At 46.3% G+C, this 20,093-nt stretch overlaps 1 protein-coding gene across 1 annotated transcript in view; it reads right to left on the reverse strand.

The window, feature by feature from the left end:
* Positions 1 to 2,511: 2,511 nt before the first annotated feature.
* Positions 2,512 to 20,093, reverse strand: part of LOC147660673 (centriolar satellite-associated tubulin polyglutamylase complex regulator 1-like) — a gene marked incomplete at its 3' end in the record, with an annotated part of 139,677 nt that continues 122,095 nt past the window's right edge. The window contains exons 4-5 of the mRNA XM_086951546.1: positions 4,370 to 4,454; positions 2,512 to 2,597 (exon numbers count right to left, since the gene is read on the reverse strand). Of these exons, the coding sequence (XP_086807672.1) occupies positions 2,512 to 2,597; positions 4,370 to 4,454 (171 nt within the window). The remainder of the gene's footprint in view (positions 2,598 to 4,369; positions 4,455 to 20,093) is intronic.

A 20,093-nucleotide genomic window follows, 5' to 3' on the forward strand; every position in this document is an offset into this window, starting at 1 on the left:
AGGCAGGCCTCTCTGGTGCGCGTGGGTGACTGGCTGAGTGTGCCCTGGGGTCCGTGTGGAGCCTGCCACCTGCTGCAGGTACGTCTTTGATGCACGAGGGTCGTGGAAAGGCTGCGAGGGTGACGTGGGGTTATTGAAGAGGGAACGTGCACTTCCTGTGAGTGTGACGTTTCTTTGGTGAGGAGGGGCCCGATTCACAGAACTAACTTAAGACACAATCCTAAACTTACTACTTTTGGTATTCACAGAAGTTAGGATTTTGTCTTAAGTTTGTCTTAGGAAAAACTTAAGACAGACTTAAGACAAAATCCTAACTTCTGTGAATACCAAAAGTAGTAAGTTTAGGATTTTGTCTTAAGTTAGTTCTGTGAATCAGCCCCGAGGTGTCTGTGTAGGAAAGTGGCTCTGTATACACTGCACCAAGGTACGGTCCAGTGTGCACAGAGTCCACAGTCCCCAGAGGTATGGAAGAGGTTAAAGTTAGATAGAACCGTACTCTCATAGTGGTAGCTTGGTCGAGCAGTAAGGCATTATCCGAGGACAGTGTGAAGCATTTGTTGTGCACACTCAGTCAGCAGATTGTCTCACACACTCAAGGACTGAACTCCAGGCCAATTGTGTTTGTATAAAAATATACCGTTGTTTATTTCTAGAACCCAGCAAGCCTGGCACAGGCAAGCATTGAATACTTTTCGATAATAAATTACTGGATATAGGACATTATAAAAATGCAATAGGAATTGTACTTTGTTTGATTTACAGGGGAGCAAATACAGTACATTGGAATGAATAGGCTTTTCAATAAATTGCAGGTAAGTTACTTTCACATTACTTTTTCTAACTCAGTGCAGGATGCCTAGATTCAGCACTGGGACATTTCCTGTAAACAGGTGAGATAAATGCGTTTTTAATATTCGTGCGATTTTTAAAGAATATTTTCAGATTTCAAAACTCCACACTTGAAAACGTTTTGGAGCTGTACATTGAAATGAATAGGCGTTGTCAACAAATTGCAGGTAAGTTACTTTTACGTTACTTTTTCTAACTTAGTGCTGGATACCTAGATTCAGCACTGGGACATGTCCTGCAAACAGGCGAGAAAACATGTTTTGATTATTTATACATACCTACTTTACGTACCAGATACCACATACCTCCTCTACGTAACAAATACCACATACCTTCTTTACGTACCAGATGCCACATACCTCCTTTACGTACCTGATGCCACATACCTGCTTTATGTACAGATCACACATACCTCCTTTATGTACCAGATGCCACATACCTTCTTTACGTACCAGATGCCACATACCTTCTTTACGTACCTGATGCCACATACCTGCTTTATGTACAGATCACACATACCTCCTTTACGTACCAGATGCCACATACCTCCTTTACGTACCAGATGCCACATACCTTCTTTACGTACCAGATGCCACATACCTTCTTTACGTACCAAATGCCACATACCTCCTTTACGTACCAAATGCCACATACCTCCTTTATGTACCTGATGCTACATACCTCCCTTACGTACCAGATGTCACATACCTCATTTACGTACCAAATGCTGCATACCTCCTTTACATGCCAGATGCTGCATACCTCCTTTAGGTACCAGATGTCACATACCTCCTTTACGTACCAGATGCCACATACTTCCTTTACGTACTAGATCCCACATACCTCCTTTACGTACCAGATGCCACATACCTCCTTTACGTAACAAATACCACATACCTCCTTTAAGTACCAGATTCCACATACCTCCTTTACGTACCTGATGCCACATACCTGATTTACCTAAAGATGCCACATACCTGCTTTATGTACCAGATGCCACATACCTGATTTACCTAAAGATGCCACATACCTGCTTTATGTACCAGATGCCACATACCTCCTTTACATACCGAATGCCACATACCTCCGTTGCGTACCAGATGTCACATACCTCCTTTACGTACCAGATGCCACATACTTCCTTTACGTACTAGATCCCACATACCTCCTTTACGTACCAGATGCCACATACCTCCTTTACGTAACAAATACCACATACCTCCTTTAAGTACCAGATTCCATATACCTCCTTTACGTACCTGATGCCACATACCTGATTTACCTAAAGATGCCACATACCTGCTTTATGTACCAGATGCCACATACCTGATTTACCTAAAGATGCCACATACCTGCTTTATGTACCAGATGCCACATACCTCCTTTACATACCGAATGCCACATACCTCCGTTGCGTACCAGATGTCACATACCTCCTTTACATACCTGATGCTGCCTACCTCCTTTACGTACCTGATGCTGCATACCTCCTTTACGTACCAGATGCTGCATACCTCCTTTGCGTACCAGATGCTGCATACCTCCTTTACGTACCAGATGCTGCATACCTCCTTTACGTACCAGATGCCGCATACCTCCTTTACGTACCAGATGCCACATACCTCCTTTACGTACCAGATGCCACATACCTCCTTTACGTACCTGAGTAATAGAACTGAACCTGGAAGGCGAAGATGAAATCTGAAAAAGACATGAGGCAATCCATGGCGTCCTCCATCAGAACTATCCTGAAAAGAGAGCGAGAGAGAGAGAGATTACTGCTGGGAGGGTCTCGAGAGACAGGGAGGAGACAGAGAGGGAGATGACTGCTGGGAGGCTCTCGAGAGACACAGGGCAGAGACAGAGATAGATGACTGCTGGGAGGCCCTTGAGAGACAGGGAGGAGACAGAGAGAGAGAGATGTCTAGTGGGAGGGTCTTCAGAGAGACAACAAGGAGAAAGAGAGAGAGGTGACTGCTGGGAGGGTATCGAGAGACAGGAAGGAGACCGAGAGGGAGATGACTCCTGAGAGGGTCTTGAGAGACAGCGAGGAGACAGAGAGAGAGGTGACTGCTGGGAGGATCTTGAGAGACAGGAAGGAGACCGAGAGGGAGATGACTGCTGGGAGGCTCTTAGGAGCCAGCGAGGAGACAAAGAGGGTGATAACTGCTGGGAGGGTCTTGAGAGACAGCGAGGAGACAGAGAGAGAGGTGACTGCTGGGATCGTCTTAGGAGAGAGGTCAATGTGTGTGCATGGACACACGTTAGTAGTGTGTTGTCCATGGACTGAAGTGGACAGTGTGTTTATGCATAGACACAAGTTGGCAGTGTGGTGTGCATGGACACACATGGGCAATGTGGGTGTGTATGAACCCAAGTGGGCAGTGTGTGAGTGTGTGCATGAACACGAGTGGGTAATGTGAGTCTGCATGGATGCCAGTGGGTAATGTGTGTGCTGAGACACAAGTGGGCAGTGCAGTGTGCGTGGACGGAAGTGGGAGATGTGAGTGTGCATAGACACACGTGGGCAGTGTTAGGGCAGCGTGTCTGGCAGAGGTGAACAGTGTTGACAAGAGTGGGCATGAGTAAGCAGTGTGGGCATGCAGGACACGAGGGGCCATTGTGGACCTGTGTGATCACAAGTGAGCAGTGTGTGTGCATGAACACAAGGGGGTTCTGCGGTCACAAGGGGACAGTGCAACAGTGCAACAGTGGGTTGCGCGGACATGTCTGGTCACTAGTGGGCAGTGTGGCTCTGCCTGGTCACATGTGGGCAGTATGGGCATGTTAGGACACAGATGGGCTGAGTGGGTCTGCCTGGACACAAGTGGGCAGTATGGGCGCACCATGGCACGAGTGGGCAGTGTGGGTTTGCCTGGTCACAAGTGGGCAGTATGGGTGCATCAGGCCACAAATGGGCAGTGTGGGTCTGCCTGGTCACAAGTGGGCAGTATGGGCATGCGAGGACACAATTGGGCTGAGTGGGTCTGCCTGGTCACAAATGGGCAGTGTGGGTATGCCAGGCCACGAGTGGGCAGTGTGGGTCTGCCTGGTCAGAATTGGGCAGTATGGGCATGTTAGGACATGAGTGGGCAGTGTTGGCCTGCCTGGTCAGAAGTGGGCAGTATGACCATGTCTGGTCACTAGTGCGTGGGCAGTGTGGCTCTGCCTGGTCACATGTGGGCAGTATGGGCATGTTAGGACACGAGTGGGCAGTGTGGGTCTGCCTGGTCACAGGTGGGCAGTATGGGCATGTTAGGACACAAATGGGCTGAGTGGGTCTGCCTGGACACAAGTGGGCAGTGTGGGCACGCCAGGACACAAATGGGCTGAGGGGGTCTGCCTGGTCACAAGTGGGCAGTGTGGGTCTGCCTGGTCAAAAGTGGGAAGTGTGGGCATGTTAGGGCACTAGTGAGAAGTGTGGGTCCGCCTGGTCACTAGTGGGCAGTGTGGGTCTGCCTGGCCACAAGTGGGAGGTGTACGCATGCGTGGACACCGATGGGGTGGAGTTGAATCCCACCTGGCTGCCTTTTGAGTGACGTCCACGGGGAAGTCCGGGCACAGCAGCTGCAGCAGGGAGTGGTACTCGGCGGCCGTCAGCAGATCTAAGGGAGGGAAGGAAAGAGGCATCACTTTCAACTGATCTCAGACACGGCCACTGGGGGGCGCCAGTGCTTCACGAGATGCCCCAGCCACAGAAATGCCAGCTAATGGCCAGGTGGCTGTCTACACTGGAGAGGCGGGTGAAGTCGAAAACTGTTTCTGTGAAATATTAGTCATACTCCTAAAAAACATCGGTGAGAGTATAATTGAGGCATGGAAATACTTTCATATAAAAGTCACGCGAGATATTAGAAGTTCACAGAATCTCCTCAGTGACGCGATCACATTGGAACCCAAAAGATTCCTAATGAACACATTCTTCCCTTAAGAGGGACAGGCTCACGTGCCCCCTGTCATTGCTCCTACCCCCATTGCGCCACCATTTGTTACGACTCTTCTTTACTGCATACTGTTGACCCCCCTCGGTGCCCGCCTACATCTTTACTGTATTACCCTCCTGGCTGCAATTGTCCTGTAATTTGCGAATATTCCTGCTTTTTTTTTCCTACATGATGTGGATATTGCATTTATGTCCGTCCTTCCATCATATTGTAAAGCGCTCTGATATCCCTCTGGATCTTGTTTGCGCTATATAAAACTATATAAATAAAAATACATATTAGCCAGTGTTCATTTGTAAAAAAAATAAGAGCCAGGACCCTCATTGGGCGGCCACTGCAGCTTGCTCCTCCCATTGCCCCTGCCAGTGCAGCCAATGACAAAAGAAACGCAACTGATAATTAATTATCACACCCATAATAGTGTAACAATTCAGACAATTTATGAGCCATCAGAATGGCTTTTAGCCACTTTTAATATACATTGAATTTCTAAACAACTGTTATTGCGCTCATCTCCACATAAGATAAACAGCGCCACCATGTGGCAGACTGCCATAAGTGCCGGTGTTGACAATTAACTGCAGGTGCCGAGCCCCGGGATCCACCGGCTCAAATTAAGCACTGATATTAGCAGGAGAAGAGTTCGAACAGAAGTTGCCTCTCAGCTGCAGCTCATCTCACTCTGAAGGCTCCTGCCCCGCTGGACGCGGAGCCCTGAGTGATCAGGCTGTGAGAGCGCGCTCACCTCTAATTCAAATCATTTTAGTCTGGATCGAAGGAATCCATTCCACAGGAGGGGGAGGAGGTGGGATGGAGGGGAATCTGCAGTTAGACAGGATATCCACCAGAAAGAGCGTTACCGAAGGTAAGTACGTTCTGATTGACGGTACACCGGCAGCAGTGCACCGTGAACGTGTGTGACCGAACGTGTCTGTTGCATCCTCGGGGATATCAAGAACGGGCCCTCTGGGCGCCATCCATGTGTAGCAGCTTTGGCTCTGGTGGAAGGAGCTTACTAGCCAGACCCTGGCTAGAAACTTACACAAAGGCTAATATCTTCACACAAAGGAAAGACCATCAAAGAAACATCTTCTGGAGATGGTCTGTTTCCTGCCTCTCCCTCATGTTCCCCAGCGAGGCCCACGAAGAGCTGATCACCCACCCAACCACTCTTCCTCCTTGGATGGACGAAGAGGACGAAAGAACAATGGTAGGGCACGCAATCACACAGGAAAGGCACGACAACCTTTGGCAGGAACGGGAGAACATTGTCAGGGCAGTCAATCACCCTGGAGGAATGGAAGAACATCGGTAGGGAAGCCTATCACCCCTGAAAGGCACTACAACCTTTGGGAGGAATGGGAGAACATTGTCAGGGCAGTCAATCACCCTGGAGGAATGGAAGAACATCGATAGAGACGCCTATCACCCCTGAAAGGCACTACAACCTTTGGGAGGAAAGGAAGAACATCAGCAGGGCAGCCTATCACCCTAGAGGAACGGGAGAGCGTTGTCAGGGCAGTCAATCACCCTGGAAAGGAATTACCACCTTTGGGAGGAAAGGAAGAACATCAGCAGGGCAGCCTACCACCTTGGGGAATAGGAGAACATTGTCAGGGCAGATCGCCCTGGAGGAACGGGAGAGCGTTGTCAGGGAGGTCTATCGCCCTGGAAAGGCATTACAGCTTTTGAGAGGAGCGCTGCCTTGGTGCTTAACCAACTTGTCCAGAAAGAAGGTAGTGTACGGTTGCTGGACAGACAGTGCTTGCAGCTCATTCAGACGTGATTACAACAAAGAATACTGTTTGTAATGTGAGCAGCCTCGGAGCACAGCTGTGCTTTGGTTCAAATGGGAAACACATCAAGAAGTGAGTGTTGGGAATGGGATTCCCAGTTGGCTGAGGTTTGCACCAGAGCCAAGTAGGAACCCCCACTCCCACGTAAAGGGGGAGGTACACTCCCAAAATAACCACTGCTCACCCTGTGGTAACGTAGCACGAGCAGACAGGCTTACTTCAGAGGTAGCGTGTAAAGCATTTATGACCACGTACAGTAATAGAAGAGACCCACTACAGATGGACGCTACACAGATTCTATGTAAAAATATCAGTTTCTTTATATAAATTTATCACAAGACCAATAACGATAACAATCCACAATATCAATTTAAAATGAGGTTTAGGTGTTTTAAATATGCTTAGGTTGGATTAGTTCAGTCCACTTTTTTTTTTATTTGCATCAAGTGGACACAAAAAAGAGAAAATCCATGATAAACAAAATTAGTCTACAAAGATTTCAGTAAGAGCAGTAAATTAACATTATACATTTCATAAATCATAGGCAATAGAGAGGTCATACAATAAGAAAAGAAAAAATCGAGAAATGAAAATATACTGTTATTGAAACATAAATAAACCCCAGATTCTGTCAATTTTTCGTTTAGCCTGTAGGCCCCTTGAAGCAGCAAGGGCACTCTCCATATTATATGTTTCCTTAACCAGGCTCCACCAATCCATAACTGTTGGTGGATTTTTTTTAATCCAAGCTCTGGCAATAGTAAGTCTTGCACAGGTAACTAAAATATTCAACAAATCACTAAATACACTAATACCCCCGCATATACCCACCAACACATCAATTGATGAAAATAAAATAGGATGAGCAAGTCTATCGGAAACCACCTTAGTTATTCCATCCCAATATTCACTATGATGAGGGCAAGAAAAGAACATGTGAACAATATCAGCACCACTTAGATCACATTTAGGGCATTTCATACGCTCACTGTAATTATTATTCATTGCCCATTTAAGAATTCTCTCGGGGGTATGGTATAGTTGACATACAGTTTTAAACATTTGCAGTTTAAGACTAGAAGATTGAACGGATACATTTAGGCTTTTAAGAGATAGAGTAATTAGATCAGATGGTACATTCAATGCTAATTTTCTGTTTCATTTCTCAGTTAATTTTGTGATGTCACTAGTGTTAAAGCCAGAAAAAATCTTATATCCTATGCTAATCATGGCTTTGTCTGCTTCTCTATAGATACAATCCCATACCTCAGAATCTAATACCATGGTAAGCTCTAATTTCTTCACTAGATAGTCTTTAATCTGATAACATTTAAACCTAGCCAATTCAGGTAAATTATAGCATTGCTTCATTTTTTCAAAAGCCATAAATCCCTGGTGATCATATAAATCTCCCAAGAATCTAATACCGGAATCTAAAAGTAATCGGCAAGCTGAATCATGAAAAATTAAAGGAAAACCCGGATTACCCCACAAAGGTGTTTTTTAACGTAGAAGAGAAACATTACACTTAGCCATAATGGAACGCCAGATATTAATGGTATCTCGTACCGTCTTAAATTTAACCCTTTTGAAGTAGTTAGGGTCGTTTAGCCTGCAAAGGAACATATAAGCATCCTGTCCAAGTAAGAATTTATGAAAGTACAAACACTTATAAGAGACCATTAGGCTACGAAAACGAGTCAAGAAAGCCGACCAATAACAGAGCTTAAAATCCGGGAGAGCCAATCCGCCTTGACTAAAAGGGAGTTTAAGCAGGGCTTTTTTTATATATAAAGCTACTAATATTTCCCTCTAATCTTTATTCGGCCAATAATACTAAGTGGCAATTTATGCCATTTCTTAAATTGCATAGCAGTCTCTTTTAGTAATGATTCATAATTTAATGCTACAATTGAATCAATATCCGAAGAAATGTTGACGCCCAAATAAGTTGCAGCACAACAAATTCCTGGGATGGGGGCAGGCGAATGATAATTCATGACAATTTGAGATTTGGTGGTGTTAAGTCTAAAGCCAGAGACTAAGCCATATATATCTGCTTCTATTATAATACCCTTCAGGGCTTGAGGCACATCTGAAGAGAAAACTGCAACGTCATCCGCATACACAGTGATATCAAGTTTATTTAAGCCATTACAAAAAGGACTAATTAGAGCCTGACGTTGAAGTGTGATTAAGAAAGGTTCCATACCTAAAGCAAAAAGCAGGGGTGATAAAGGACACCCCTGTCTTGTCCCCTTCTTAATTGGGAACATAGAAGAGCATTTTCCCATATAAGATACCTTGCCCATAGGGTTATCATAAAGCGATTGAATCCATCTCAAAAGCTGGCCTTTAATGCCAAATGCTTGTAAAGCCGCCCATAAAAAGCCCCACCCCACTCGGTCAAATGCCTTTTCTGCATCTAATAAAATCATACCGAGTGGGGCGGACTGAGTCCGTGCAGCATCAAAAGCAGAAATGGCCATATTAATATGCGCTGTAGTGTCTCGTTTTGGAATAAATCCGTGTTGCTGAGAAGAAACATGTTGAGACATGACTGGCGCGATCCTAGTAGCCAATATTTTGGCCAAAATTTTGGCATTGCTGTTAATAAGCGAGATTGGTTTGTATGATCTTCTCTCTTGAGGTGTTTTACCCTTTTTTTAAAAGAAAATAATTTGAGTTAGATTCCAGGATTTGGGTGCTTGTTGCCCATTACCTATAGCACGGATCACATCAGTTAATAATGGTATCAATTCCTCGGTACAGCATTTATATAATTCCAAAGGAATAGAATTCATCCCTACAGCTTTACCCGTTGCTAGGGAGTTGATAGCATCCCTAGTTTCTATTGCTGTAATGTCTACCGCTAGTTGTACAGATTGTTCCGGCTCTAAAGCTTTAACCATGTTTAACTCTATATAATTTTTAATATTGTCATCCGAGATTGCAGTTTCTGGTGTATATAGAGCTTGATAAAAAGATGCAAATTGTTGTAAGATTGATTTAGAGTCACAAAATAGTTGATTGTTATCCCCTTTAATGTCTTTAACGGTATTCTGGGATCGATCTTCAGCCACTTTGTAGGCCAGAAGTTTACCAATCTTATCACCATTTTCATATTGATCAAGTTGGTATTTCTTTAATTTGCTAATACTCTTAGCCCTAAGAAGATCTTTTAATGCAGCTTTAAGTTCAATTAGTTTAAAGTTTAATACATCCAAGTTAGATGCCCCACTAGAAAGAGCTTCTGACATTTGAAGTTCAATATCACAAATTTCTCCAAGCCTTTTCTCATTTAAACATCGGCGTTCTTTATTTTGTCGCCAGATATATTGCTGTGTGAATCCACGTATGCTAGCTTGACAAGCATCCCAAACTATCAAAGGTTGACTAGATTGTATATTTATGTCAATGAATTCTTTTATGTGCTCTTTAAGTTGATTCACAAACCCAAGATCAGTGAACAAATATCATGGAAACGAGAAAGGGCGAGGAGAAGACTCTTCAGTTGTAGCCTCAAAAGTTAAAGAGATCGGGTTGTGGTCCGAGGTTACCCTTGGATATATAGCCATCGAACAATTACTGAGGTTAAAGTCTGAGACCCAAACCATATCTATATGTGAGCATAGCTTAAGTGCTGCGGAGAAATATGTATAGCCGGCTAATTTAGAATATAGACATCTCCAAGCATCCTTTAGGAAATGAATAGCTGCTAGATCCAGAATTGCAGCTCTAGTTTTCCTCATTCTCTGAAAGGAATTTTTCCTAATAGTGTCTAAATTGTAATTCATAATACAATTAAAATCGCCCAGCACAATATATTCCCCATCCCATACAAGCAGTTCCATATTAATCTGATCAAAAATTGTTGGTTCATCTTGATTTGACGCATAAACCCCACTTATTGTATATTTTTGACCTTCCAGCTTTATCTGTACAATGGCCCATCTACCCGCTTTATCAGTTAGTGTCTTAAGTATCTCACCTTTTAAGCCTTTGTGCTTTAAAATCCCCACCCCCCAAATTTAAGCATTAAATTCAGTACAAACTATAATATCGTATCCTAGTTGCTTAAGCAAGTCATAAGCTATATGAGTTTCAGTGATGACCGCGATTTGAGGTTTATACATCATTAAGCTCCTCATATACAAGGCTCCTCTTTATTCTATTATTTAAGCACGACACGTTCCAAACAAAACATTTTATTTCATACATTTCAAATAATATATGTCCCTATCTATATGACCTCTGTAATAAATCAAATCAGCTTTATAATTCCTCTTATTTTTGTAGATTTTGCGCCCTCTGATGCATTTTTTACCCCAAAGCATATCTCCCTCATCCCCACCCCACACTCTACCCCACCCTCCCCCCACCCAATAGCTACCTGCAGGTCCCCCCTTAGACCGGCTGCCGCTATATTGGCAGCCAACAAGCAGATTTAGCCGCTTATAGGATCCGGGCATTCAAAATAATCAAAAGAGCCGTGCTTTATGGTTGTCAATATCTAATGTGACCTATTACCACCCAGCCAAAAAACAAACCAGTCTAGAGATAGGTAGAAGGGAATAACAATAGGACCATAGATAAAGGTTACAAAATCCAAAAAAAGGTAAAGTATACGATCATAACATTAGTCAATATCCAGTTCATTTTTCCATTCTCCAAGTAGCCATAGCAGATTTAACCTCGTTCTCTTCCAAGAAAAAATAAGACCGGCCATTTTTGATTGCTTTCAATTTAGCTGGTTCTTGTAAGAAAGCTTGACAACCCAGTTCCTTATTTGAATCAATAAATTGTTTCAGTTTCCAGTGTCGATCCATAGAAAGTTTACTTAAATCAGATCTAACAAAAAATATAACTGAATCAATGGTAACTGGAGTATTTGGCCGTGCTTTTATTGATATGGCTTGGCGGAGCAGATAGTTACCTATACATATCAAGATTGGACAAAGATATTTACCACTCATATTCCTTTGAACTAGGGGTAGCCGATGGGCACGTTGAATCTGTGAGTCCCAATCCCAATCTGATAAGTCAGGAAAAGCCTTTTGAAACAATTGGGCAATAAATGCCCTAGGATCAGCTCCCTTGGCTCCCTCCGCAATACCAAAAACACGTAAATTCTGTCTCTGTTGTCTGTTTTCTAAGTCTTCAAGTTTAGCTTGCATCTGAAGTAGTTGAGAAGCATGTTTATTCACAGAAATTTCGGAGCGATGTGACTTTTCCTCCGTTAGAACCACTCTTTGCTGTAGTTCCTCCATATCTTGGGAGACAGCCCCCAATTTACACGGCATCTCTTGCAGAGAGGCTTGAGTCTTACTACAGTCTTCCCTCATCTGCTGATAGTGAATCTTGGCTTCTTGTTTCTGTTAATTTAGTAGCTGTAATATCGTCTGAAAAGATGCAGACACCTCCCCTTGAAGGGTCCAATCTGCTGATAAGATAGAAGAGTGCTCCAGCCCCTCTGAAGTAATTTCTTTTGTTGGCTCTGCCATTGGAGCCGGTTCGATGCCACCCATTGTTACTTTTACAATACTAGCTGGGTCTTGTACCGTATTATTGTTATTGGATGAGAGTGTAGGGGAATCGCCCATAGATGTTGTAGGTATTAAAGAGGGCGATTGCAAAATTGCTAATGAAGAAGAGGAGGTTTCTTCTAAAGATTCTTTACCAGAGCCAGATAGATGTTGTCCTTCCATTAAAGCCAACGCATTTTCTGCATTCTGAGCTATAGTGAGTACATCAATTGGCCGTTGGTTGGAACCCGTTGATCCAGGTGCGTCCGTCATAGAGTTAGAAACATTTGCATCGTCGGTTACAATACCCAGATCACTAGGACTATTACCTGAAAGTCTCATAGCCATTGATTTAACACCTCCCTTGGCTTGCACCCATTGTCTGATAGGGCTATTTTCTACTATTGTTTTCATAGTACTTGGCTTAGGTTTGCTTATAGTCTTTTTAGCTTTACTCTTAGTTTTGCCTTTAAGCTTTTTGATGCTGATAGCTTTATCTTTGTCTTTAATTAATCCTGATGGTGTGTTATTCCCATGATCATAAAGGTCAAAATACTCCTCATCTGTCTCGATTCCATCAACATGATCACATCCTTCAGCCCCTACCACTCCCATTTCAGCTAAATTTACGGTTGAGATAGTAGATAACACTTGATTAGTTGAGGTATTTTCCGTAAGAAAAGTTTCAGATTGGGTGGGGGTTATACTGATATTAGTTACCGAGCTTGTAGCTTGATTAATCGGGGCAAGAGAACCTGTAGTTGAGCCAATATTAGCTTCAAGTTCAATTTCATTCACTTTTGTAAAGGGACAGTTGTTTAGCTTTATTGTTGGTCACTTTTTCCCCTATAACTGTAGAAACTGTAGCAATGCTCTGGTTCTCTACATTAACAATGTTACACGCTGTCTCAGGCAGTATTAAGTGAGCTCCCACATTTGGTAACAGTATCATCAGCGTTAGTTTTAGAGCCACCCACATTTGCCCCCAGCTTCTCTTGCCTACCAGAAAGTTGTTTGTTCGTGTCCAGAGCTGGAGCCGGTGTATTGCTAGCAGCCTTTCCCATAGAGACCAGATCGTTGGAAGTAGTGGACATTAACAGCGCCGGAGTTTGTTTCGGAGTTATTGCCGTGGTCCGGGTGTTCCGCGCTTGAAGATTCGGCGCCATCTCAGAATGACCTGTTGCCGTTGTTGATGAGGAAAACCGCCGATAGACCTTCAGGCCGAACCAGCTAACCGCTGACCAGCCCCTCGTAGTCTCAGGGGTCAGACGCGGTAATCGAGCGAAGTGAAGCAAGCTCCGCACTCTGCTCTCAATCAGCCGAAGTTGCAGCATCCGTCTAGGCTCTAATCCGCAGCACTCCGCAGCCAATCCGCTGTAGAATACGGGGTCTCCGCTCTAGCGCCCTGAAGAGTCACAATCGCCGGCAGTACCAGCAGCGTAACCAGCAATGTCGAAATAAGTTTAGAAAACCAGAAATCCAAGAAGTGACCGCTTTAAAACACAAGGTCAGTTACAGCATACACGTCATTACAGCACGGCAATCATGCACGCAAGCCCAGACCCGTTCAGCGCTCCTCCGCTCTGTCGGTGTCAATCCGCCATCTTGGACCCTGAGATCATTAAGCTGTCGCTGGACCTAGTTCAGTCCACTTTAGTATAGTTCTCCAAACAGCGCCACATTTACTGACAGGGTCCCAAAAATATGTGGAGTAGCAAGGAGAGCCGGGCTCCCAAAGGGAGGACGAACTGTTCTCGTTGAGGTGAGACCTAGCTGTGTCAATCCCAATTGCAGAGCAGTTCCAGGGCGGCACGTGGTGGCCCCGATGCATTTCCCTTCAGGTAGATACAAGGGATGGCGGGGCTTAGGAACAGGCCCAGTCCGCTGGGGCGGGTGTACTAACAAAGAGAACCCCTTCAGCTGGGGCTACGTGGAAGGCAACCAGGCCCCTTCAGCTGGGGCGGCCACGTTGAAGGAAAAATCAGGCCCCTTCAGCTGGGGCGGCCACGTTGAAGGAAAAATCAGGCCCCTTCAGCTGGGGCGGGGTGACCAAAAGTAGTGGTTGTGCACCAGCTGGTGCGAGTGGCCGGTACGAGATGTACAGGCTGATCTGGTGCAGCTAGTACGTCGCTGCGGGTCCGGTGCGTGTGAGGAGTACGAGGCGTACTCTAGGTGGCTGAAGGTGAAAATGCGATGTGCACCGGCTGGGGCGTGTAGACAGTACAAGGCGTACTGCTTCGCTGAGACTGTGGATGCGATGCGTACAGGGTGGATGTGCGAAGCGCACGCTGATGCTTGTAATTCGATGAGGAAACTACGGACTTGAGCCGCACAATGTCAACAGGGCTCTTGAAGTGGTGAGGGCATGGAGTCGCACGAGGTCAGCAGGGCTCTTGAAGTGGTGGGGGCATGGAGCGGTGACGAGGTCAGCAGGGCTCTTGAAGTGGTGAGGGCATGGAGCGGTGACGAGGTCAGCAGGGCTCTTGAAGTGGTGAGGGCATGGAGCCGCACGAGGTCAGCAGGGCTCTTGAAGTTGTGAGGGCATGGAGCCGCGACAGGGTCAGCAGGGCTCTTGAAGTGGTGAGGGCATGGAGCCGCACGAGGTCAGCAGGGCTCTTAAAGTGGTTGCGTTCGGCGCTGCCAGTCTGCCAGTGACGAGGGGTCACTGGAAAATGCTCCAGGGGCGGCTGGCACTCCAAACCCACAGCAAGGGGTTTGAGGGGAAGGCAGGAAGGTGAAGTCTACTGCTCCTGAGACTTCAGTCCGGGGGCCGGCTCAGTTCCAGGCCCTTGGAGATCTTCCTTTCCTCAAGTCTTGATGCTAGGCTCTTTTTCCTTAAAGTTCTCTCCTCCAGCAGTCCAGCAGGCTTCTTGAGTTTCTCCAAAGGTAGTCTCCTCCTCTAGTGTGAGGGTATTTCCTTTATACCAAAACTTGCCTTTGATGTCTTTGAGGTAGGCAGGGAGTTACCCTCCCCAGATCCCGGTTGTGGGTGTCTCCTGTCATGGGACACCTAACTCTTTGCAGCAGGAAGGCAGGGTCATCAGCCGCCCAGCAGGACGGGCCGTCAGACTTGTGGAGGACAGGACACGGCTCAGAAACCACTCCTCCCCCTAATCTAAAATGCAGACAGCTAACCCCAGATGCTGGAGTTTCCCCAGGCCCTGTTACTATCTCCAGACGGTGAATCCTCGTCCAGTCTTGCTGTGTGCTACTGCTGGAATGTGTAAACAGTCACTTCTTAAAAGTACTATGTCCAAACTTGGAATTTAGAAATCATCCATCCTAAAGAATGTATTAATACATTCGGATTTCAGGGACGCTAGTCTCATATCTTTACCATGTTCCTTGGGTCAGATAGATCATCAGATGTAATAATCAAACCTGCTCATTCTGGCCTATGGGAGGCATGTATCATTACAGTAATAAAAACGAAAATGGCTGTAATTCGTTACTAGGTCACACCACATACATCAGGGCCCTGACCTACCCTTAGCTGACAATGCACCCTGCCCAGGGGCCTACCATAGGGGTGTCTGATATGTAGCAAAGGGAAGGTTTAGGGGATGGCAAGTTGGTGCACTTGCCAAGTCGCTATGGCAGCCACAGGCTGCACACAGGCCCTGCAATGGCAGGCCTGAGACACATTTTACAAGCTGCTTCTGTGGGTGGCACAACCAGTGCTGCAAGCCCACCAGCAGCATTTGACTTACCTGCCTTTGGCACACACAGTGCCCTAGACTAGGGTCTGACCAGTAAGCCAAATATCCAAACATGGAGTCACTAATTCACACAGTACCTTATAACATAGAGAGCATATGCACTGTAGCACTGATTAGCAGTGGTAAAAGTGCTCAGAGTCCTAAAGCCAACATAAATAGGCCAGAGAAAAATGTAAATGTGAAGGTCCAACAGTGAGCAACAGATTGAGGTCCCACCTGGGCCTCACAAAGGGTTTTGTCAGGAACATATGGGTCAGCTTTTTTAAAACACTTCACAAAAGGTGATTTAAACAAAGATGGCTGATCAGGGAATCAAAGAAAGGCCGATATGGATGACCATTTACCTACAACTGTTGCCACCGCAAGGCCCTGCTGCGCTAGAGACAGGAAAAAAGAACATCTGACAACCGGTCCTGTACGGGTGGAATATGTCGGGAACAACACAAAGCAACACACTCCTTCCATAGATGCTCTCAGTAGAGGGACATCTTCCGGCCAAAATTACATTCACTTCTTTGGGATTCTGAGAGGTTCCCTTGGGGCTCAGGTCCCACTGCAGAGCCCGCACATGCTACCAGGAGTGGCCCAGAAGCAGATGAAGGTGACCAAGAAGCCACAGAGCCTCTCTCACTGAGACCCAGGTCAAAGATCGAAAGATCGGGATCACAGGCCGAGTGCCAGGGACTTGTTGAGGCGGATGAGTCCAATGAAAGAATGCCTCTCTGAAGGAGTCCGGTGCGCTGATGGGGTAGGCCAGCCATGTCAAGAGATTGGCCCTCATCTGGAGAACTTCCACACCAGCCAGTTTGAGCTCACCTTCAGCAACCAGTCGTCGAGGTAGAGGAATTCTTTTATTTACAACCTCCAAAGATGGTAAGTCACCACTACCACCACTTTCATGGACATCCAAGGGGCTCTGGTAAGGCCGAAAGAGAGCACTGAGAACTGAAAGTGCTTGTGGCCTGCTTTGAACCGCAAGTAGCATTTGTGGGACCGCATGACGAGAATATGGATATTGGCACCCTGCAGACCCACCGCCACCATCCAGTCACCTGCATCCAACGCTTGGAACAAAGTGAGCATCCTGAGCTCGTCCTTCTTGAGGAAGAAGTCCAGGGGGAAAGGTTCATGAATAGGATGAAGTCCTCTGTCCTTGTTTGGCACCAGGAACTAACAGGAGTACCCACCAGTCTCGACTTCTGATGCCTGCACCCCTCCAGCTCCTCTCCAAAAGAACTTGAACTTCTTGTTGGAGAACGGACAGGTGATCCTGCGGAAGCCGTGCTGTGGGTTGAATGTCTGGAGGTGGAAAGGACGGGTGGGGAATAGCCGTGCTATATGGTTTAAAGGGCTCATAGGTCCGATGTGATGCTTAGGGGGTAGTAAGGTATGTAGCCTCCAAGCGGTTGACTGCCGCTGAGGGCAAAGTAAAAGGGTTTTCAGGTGCAGCAGTAGAGGGGGCGATGGATTGGGTAGTTTGGTGCCCTATGGGGGCCTGGGTACTGCTGGAAGGATCCCCGACCTCTGCCTTGAAAGGTGTGGGAGGTCTGTTGTTGCTGAGGCAAGGTTTGATGTGGGCTTTGAGGAAAACTTCCTCTGAAGCCTTGAAAGGGTATGACTGCTGGGAAATCAATCAATGAATTAACCACGCATGGCTACTCCAAAGGGTGTCCCGGAGCTAGAGGCAGAGTAAAATATATGGAACTGGCAAATAAATGAGTAGAAAACAGGTGGGTTTTTAAAGCTTTCCTAAGAGATGATTCATGAAGAGTGACGCGCATGGTGTAAGGCAGCCAGGTCCATTCCGTGCTGGTGAAGACCTTGAAGGATCGGCCTCCCTGTAGGGCGAAACCTGAGAACAGAGGCCAGCACGGCAGAGGCAGAATGAGGGATGGTGAGGGGTGGTATTGGGTGATCCTGTTGGTCTGTGATCGAGAACACAAGAATGGGACACCGCTGGGATCAAGAGACTGGGATTAAAACCTGGAAATAGACTGGGTAGGTCACTTTGTATTCATCGATCAGTCAATCAAACATTTATCAAGTGCTGCAAATCACCTGTGAGTGTCTGGAGTAGGCCTGGGTGGTAAATTCCGTTCCACGCACAGAATTTGGATAATTACACGTTCCGGAGAGAACGTGGAATTGCCAAAAATGCCGCGATCCGCGGCTTCGCTGAATTTTTTGCTTGTTCGCGCTTTTAAAATGCTTGTTTGCGAGATATTTCCCCCGAAGCACGCAGACAGCGTTCGCGAACAGGAAAAAAGCAACGCAAATGGGCGGAACAAGCAATTCCACGTGTTCGTGGAACTATGCATGCTAGCAGAGATTTTTTACCATTTCGCTGACATTTGTGTAGCGTGACTACGTAAATTCTGCCCACCCCTAGTATGTAGGCGCTGCAGATGTTGGCTGCTTCGTGGTCGGTTGTTCATTCAAACAGCCAGGTCTGGAGCTCTTTACTGAATTGCTGGAGCGACGGAGCGTTGGTCAGCTGCAGGGTGGGTGGCGGGGGTCGGGGTGCATCGACCGCCAGTTGATCAGTCCTGACTGACGGACAGGTGAGACGTTATCCCAGATAAAGGGTGCGCGGGAACCCGACTGTGAATGCTGTGGACACAGACACCTGGAGGTGATGTCTTGTTCTTGTTAGTCATCCACAGACCCTGCGCTCAGAGGCCGGAGCCCCCCGCAGGCGCCGGAGACGGACCCCCGACTGGGGGCTTTATGGGGGGGTCTATGACGGCTTCTCAGGACCCATCAACCGTGAGATATTTATGCAGATGAGGCGAGATGATCTTATACACTTGGAGCTTCAGGAAGATGGAAAGAGTGGAGGGGTTTCCATGGCAACGCCTCGGAATGTCTGCTTGACTTGGCGCTTTATTGGGAGTGTCTGGGCGCCCCGCGCATCTGGTGGGAGTAATGGAGAAACAATGGAATTAAACATATGCAGATTTTAAAAAACCCTAATCAGCACTCGAAGTGCAAGCCTATTATCTCTTGTATATTGTATTTTAATGAACTGTGCAGTTAATCTGGATTTAAAAGTAGAGTTAATATGGCTTGTTTTATATTTTAAGAAGCAGATTTTTCACTTTCCATATCCAGAAACCCGAAACAAACACGAAACACACAACCCTCAAACGGAAACCTTAAAACTCACCCGAGCCACAACCCCGAAAGATAAGAGAAACTGAGAGAAGAGACAAGTGCTGAGGCAAAAAACACACAATCTATAGATGCAAGCCCACCACAATCTCAAAGCGAGAGGTGGAACAAACACACAACATGACACCTTAAAACACACCTCAGCCAGGGACCGTAACCGGGGGCCGCAAACCCACAACAGAGTGACAGCTTTCAACCACAAACCTATTTAACATCTCACCCACACACCTCAAACAGACAGGGGCAGCCAACAATAAACACACAGCTTTCAGACACGTACCTTATACATCTCACCCACACACCTCACACAAACAGGTGCAGCTGACAATAAACACACAGCTTTCAGACACACACCTTATACATCTCACCCACCAACCTCAAACAGACAGGTGCAACTAACATTAAACACACAGTTTTCAGACACAAACCTTATACACATCTCACCCACCCACCTCAAACAGACAGTGGCAGCCAACAATAAACACACAGCTTTCAGACACCAACCGTATACATCATCCCACCCACACACCTCAACCAGACAGGTGCAGCTAACACTAAACACACAGCTTTCAGACACACACCTTACACATCCCCCCCCCAAACAGACAGGTGCAGCTAACACTAAACACACAGCTTTCAGACACACACCTTACACATCTCACCCCCCCCCCCCAAAACAGACAGGTGCAGCTAACACTAAACACACATCTTTCAGACACACAACTTGCACATCTCACCCCCCCACCCCAAACAGACAGGTGCAGCTAACACTAAACACACAGCTTTCAGACACACACCTTACACATCTCACCCCCCCCAAACAGACAGGTGCAGCTAACACTAAACACACAGCTTTCAGACACACACCTTACACATCTCACCCCCCCCCCAAACAGACAGGTGCAGCTAACACTAAACACACAGCTTTCAGACACACAACTTGCACATCTCACCCCCCCCCAAGCAGACAGGTGCAGCTAACACTAAACACATAGCTTTCAGACACACACATTATACATCTCACCCACCCACCTCAAACAGACTGGTGCAGCTAACACCAAACACACAGCTTTCAGACACACACATCAC

Source organism: Lissotriton vulgaris, unplaced genomic scaffold (assembly GCF_964263255.1).
Source record: "Lissotriton vulgaris unplaced genomic scaffold, aLisVul1.2 SCAFFOLD_2706, whole genome shotgun sequence".
Classification (NCBI taxonomy): Eukaryota; Metazoa; Chordata; class Amphibia; order Caudata; family Salamandridae; genus Lissotriton; species Lissotriton vulgaris.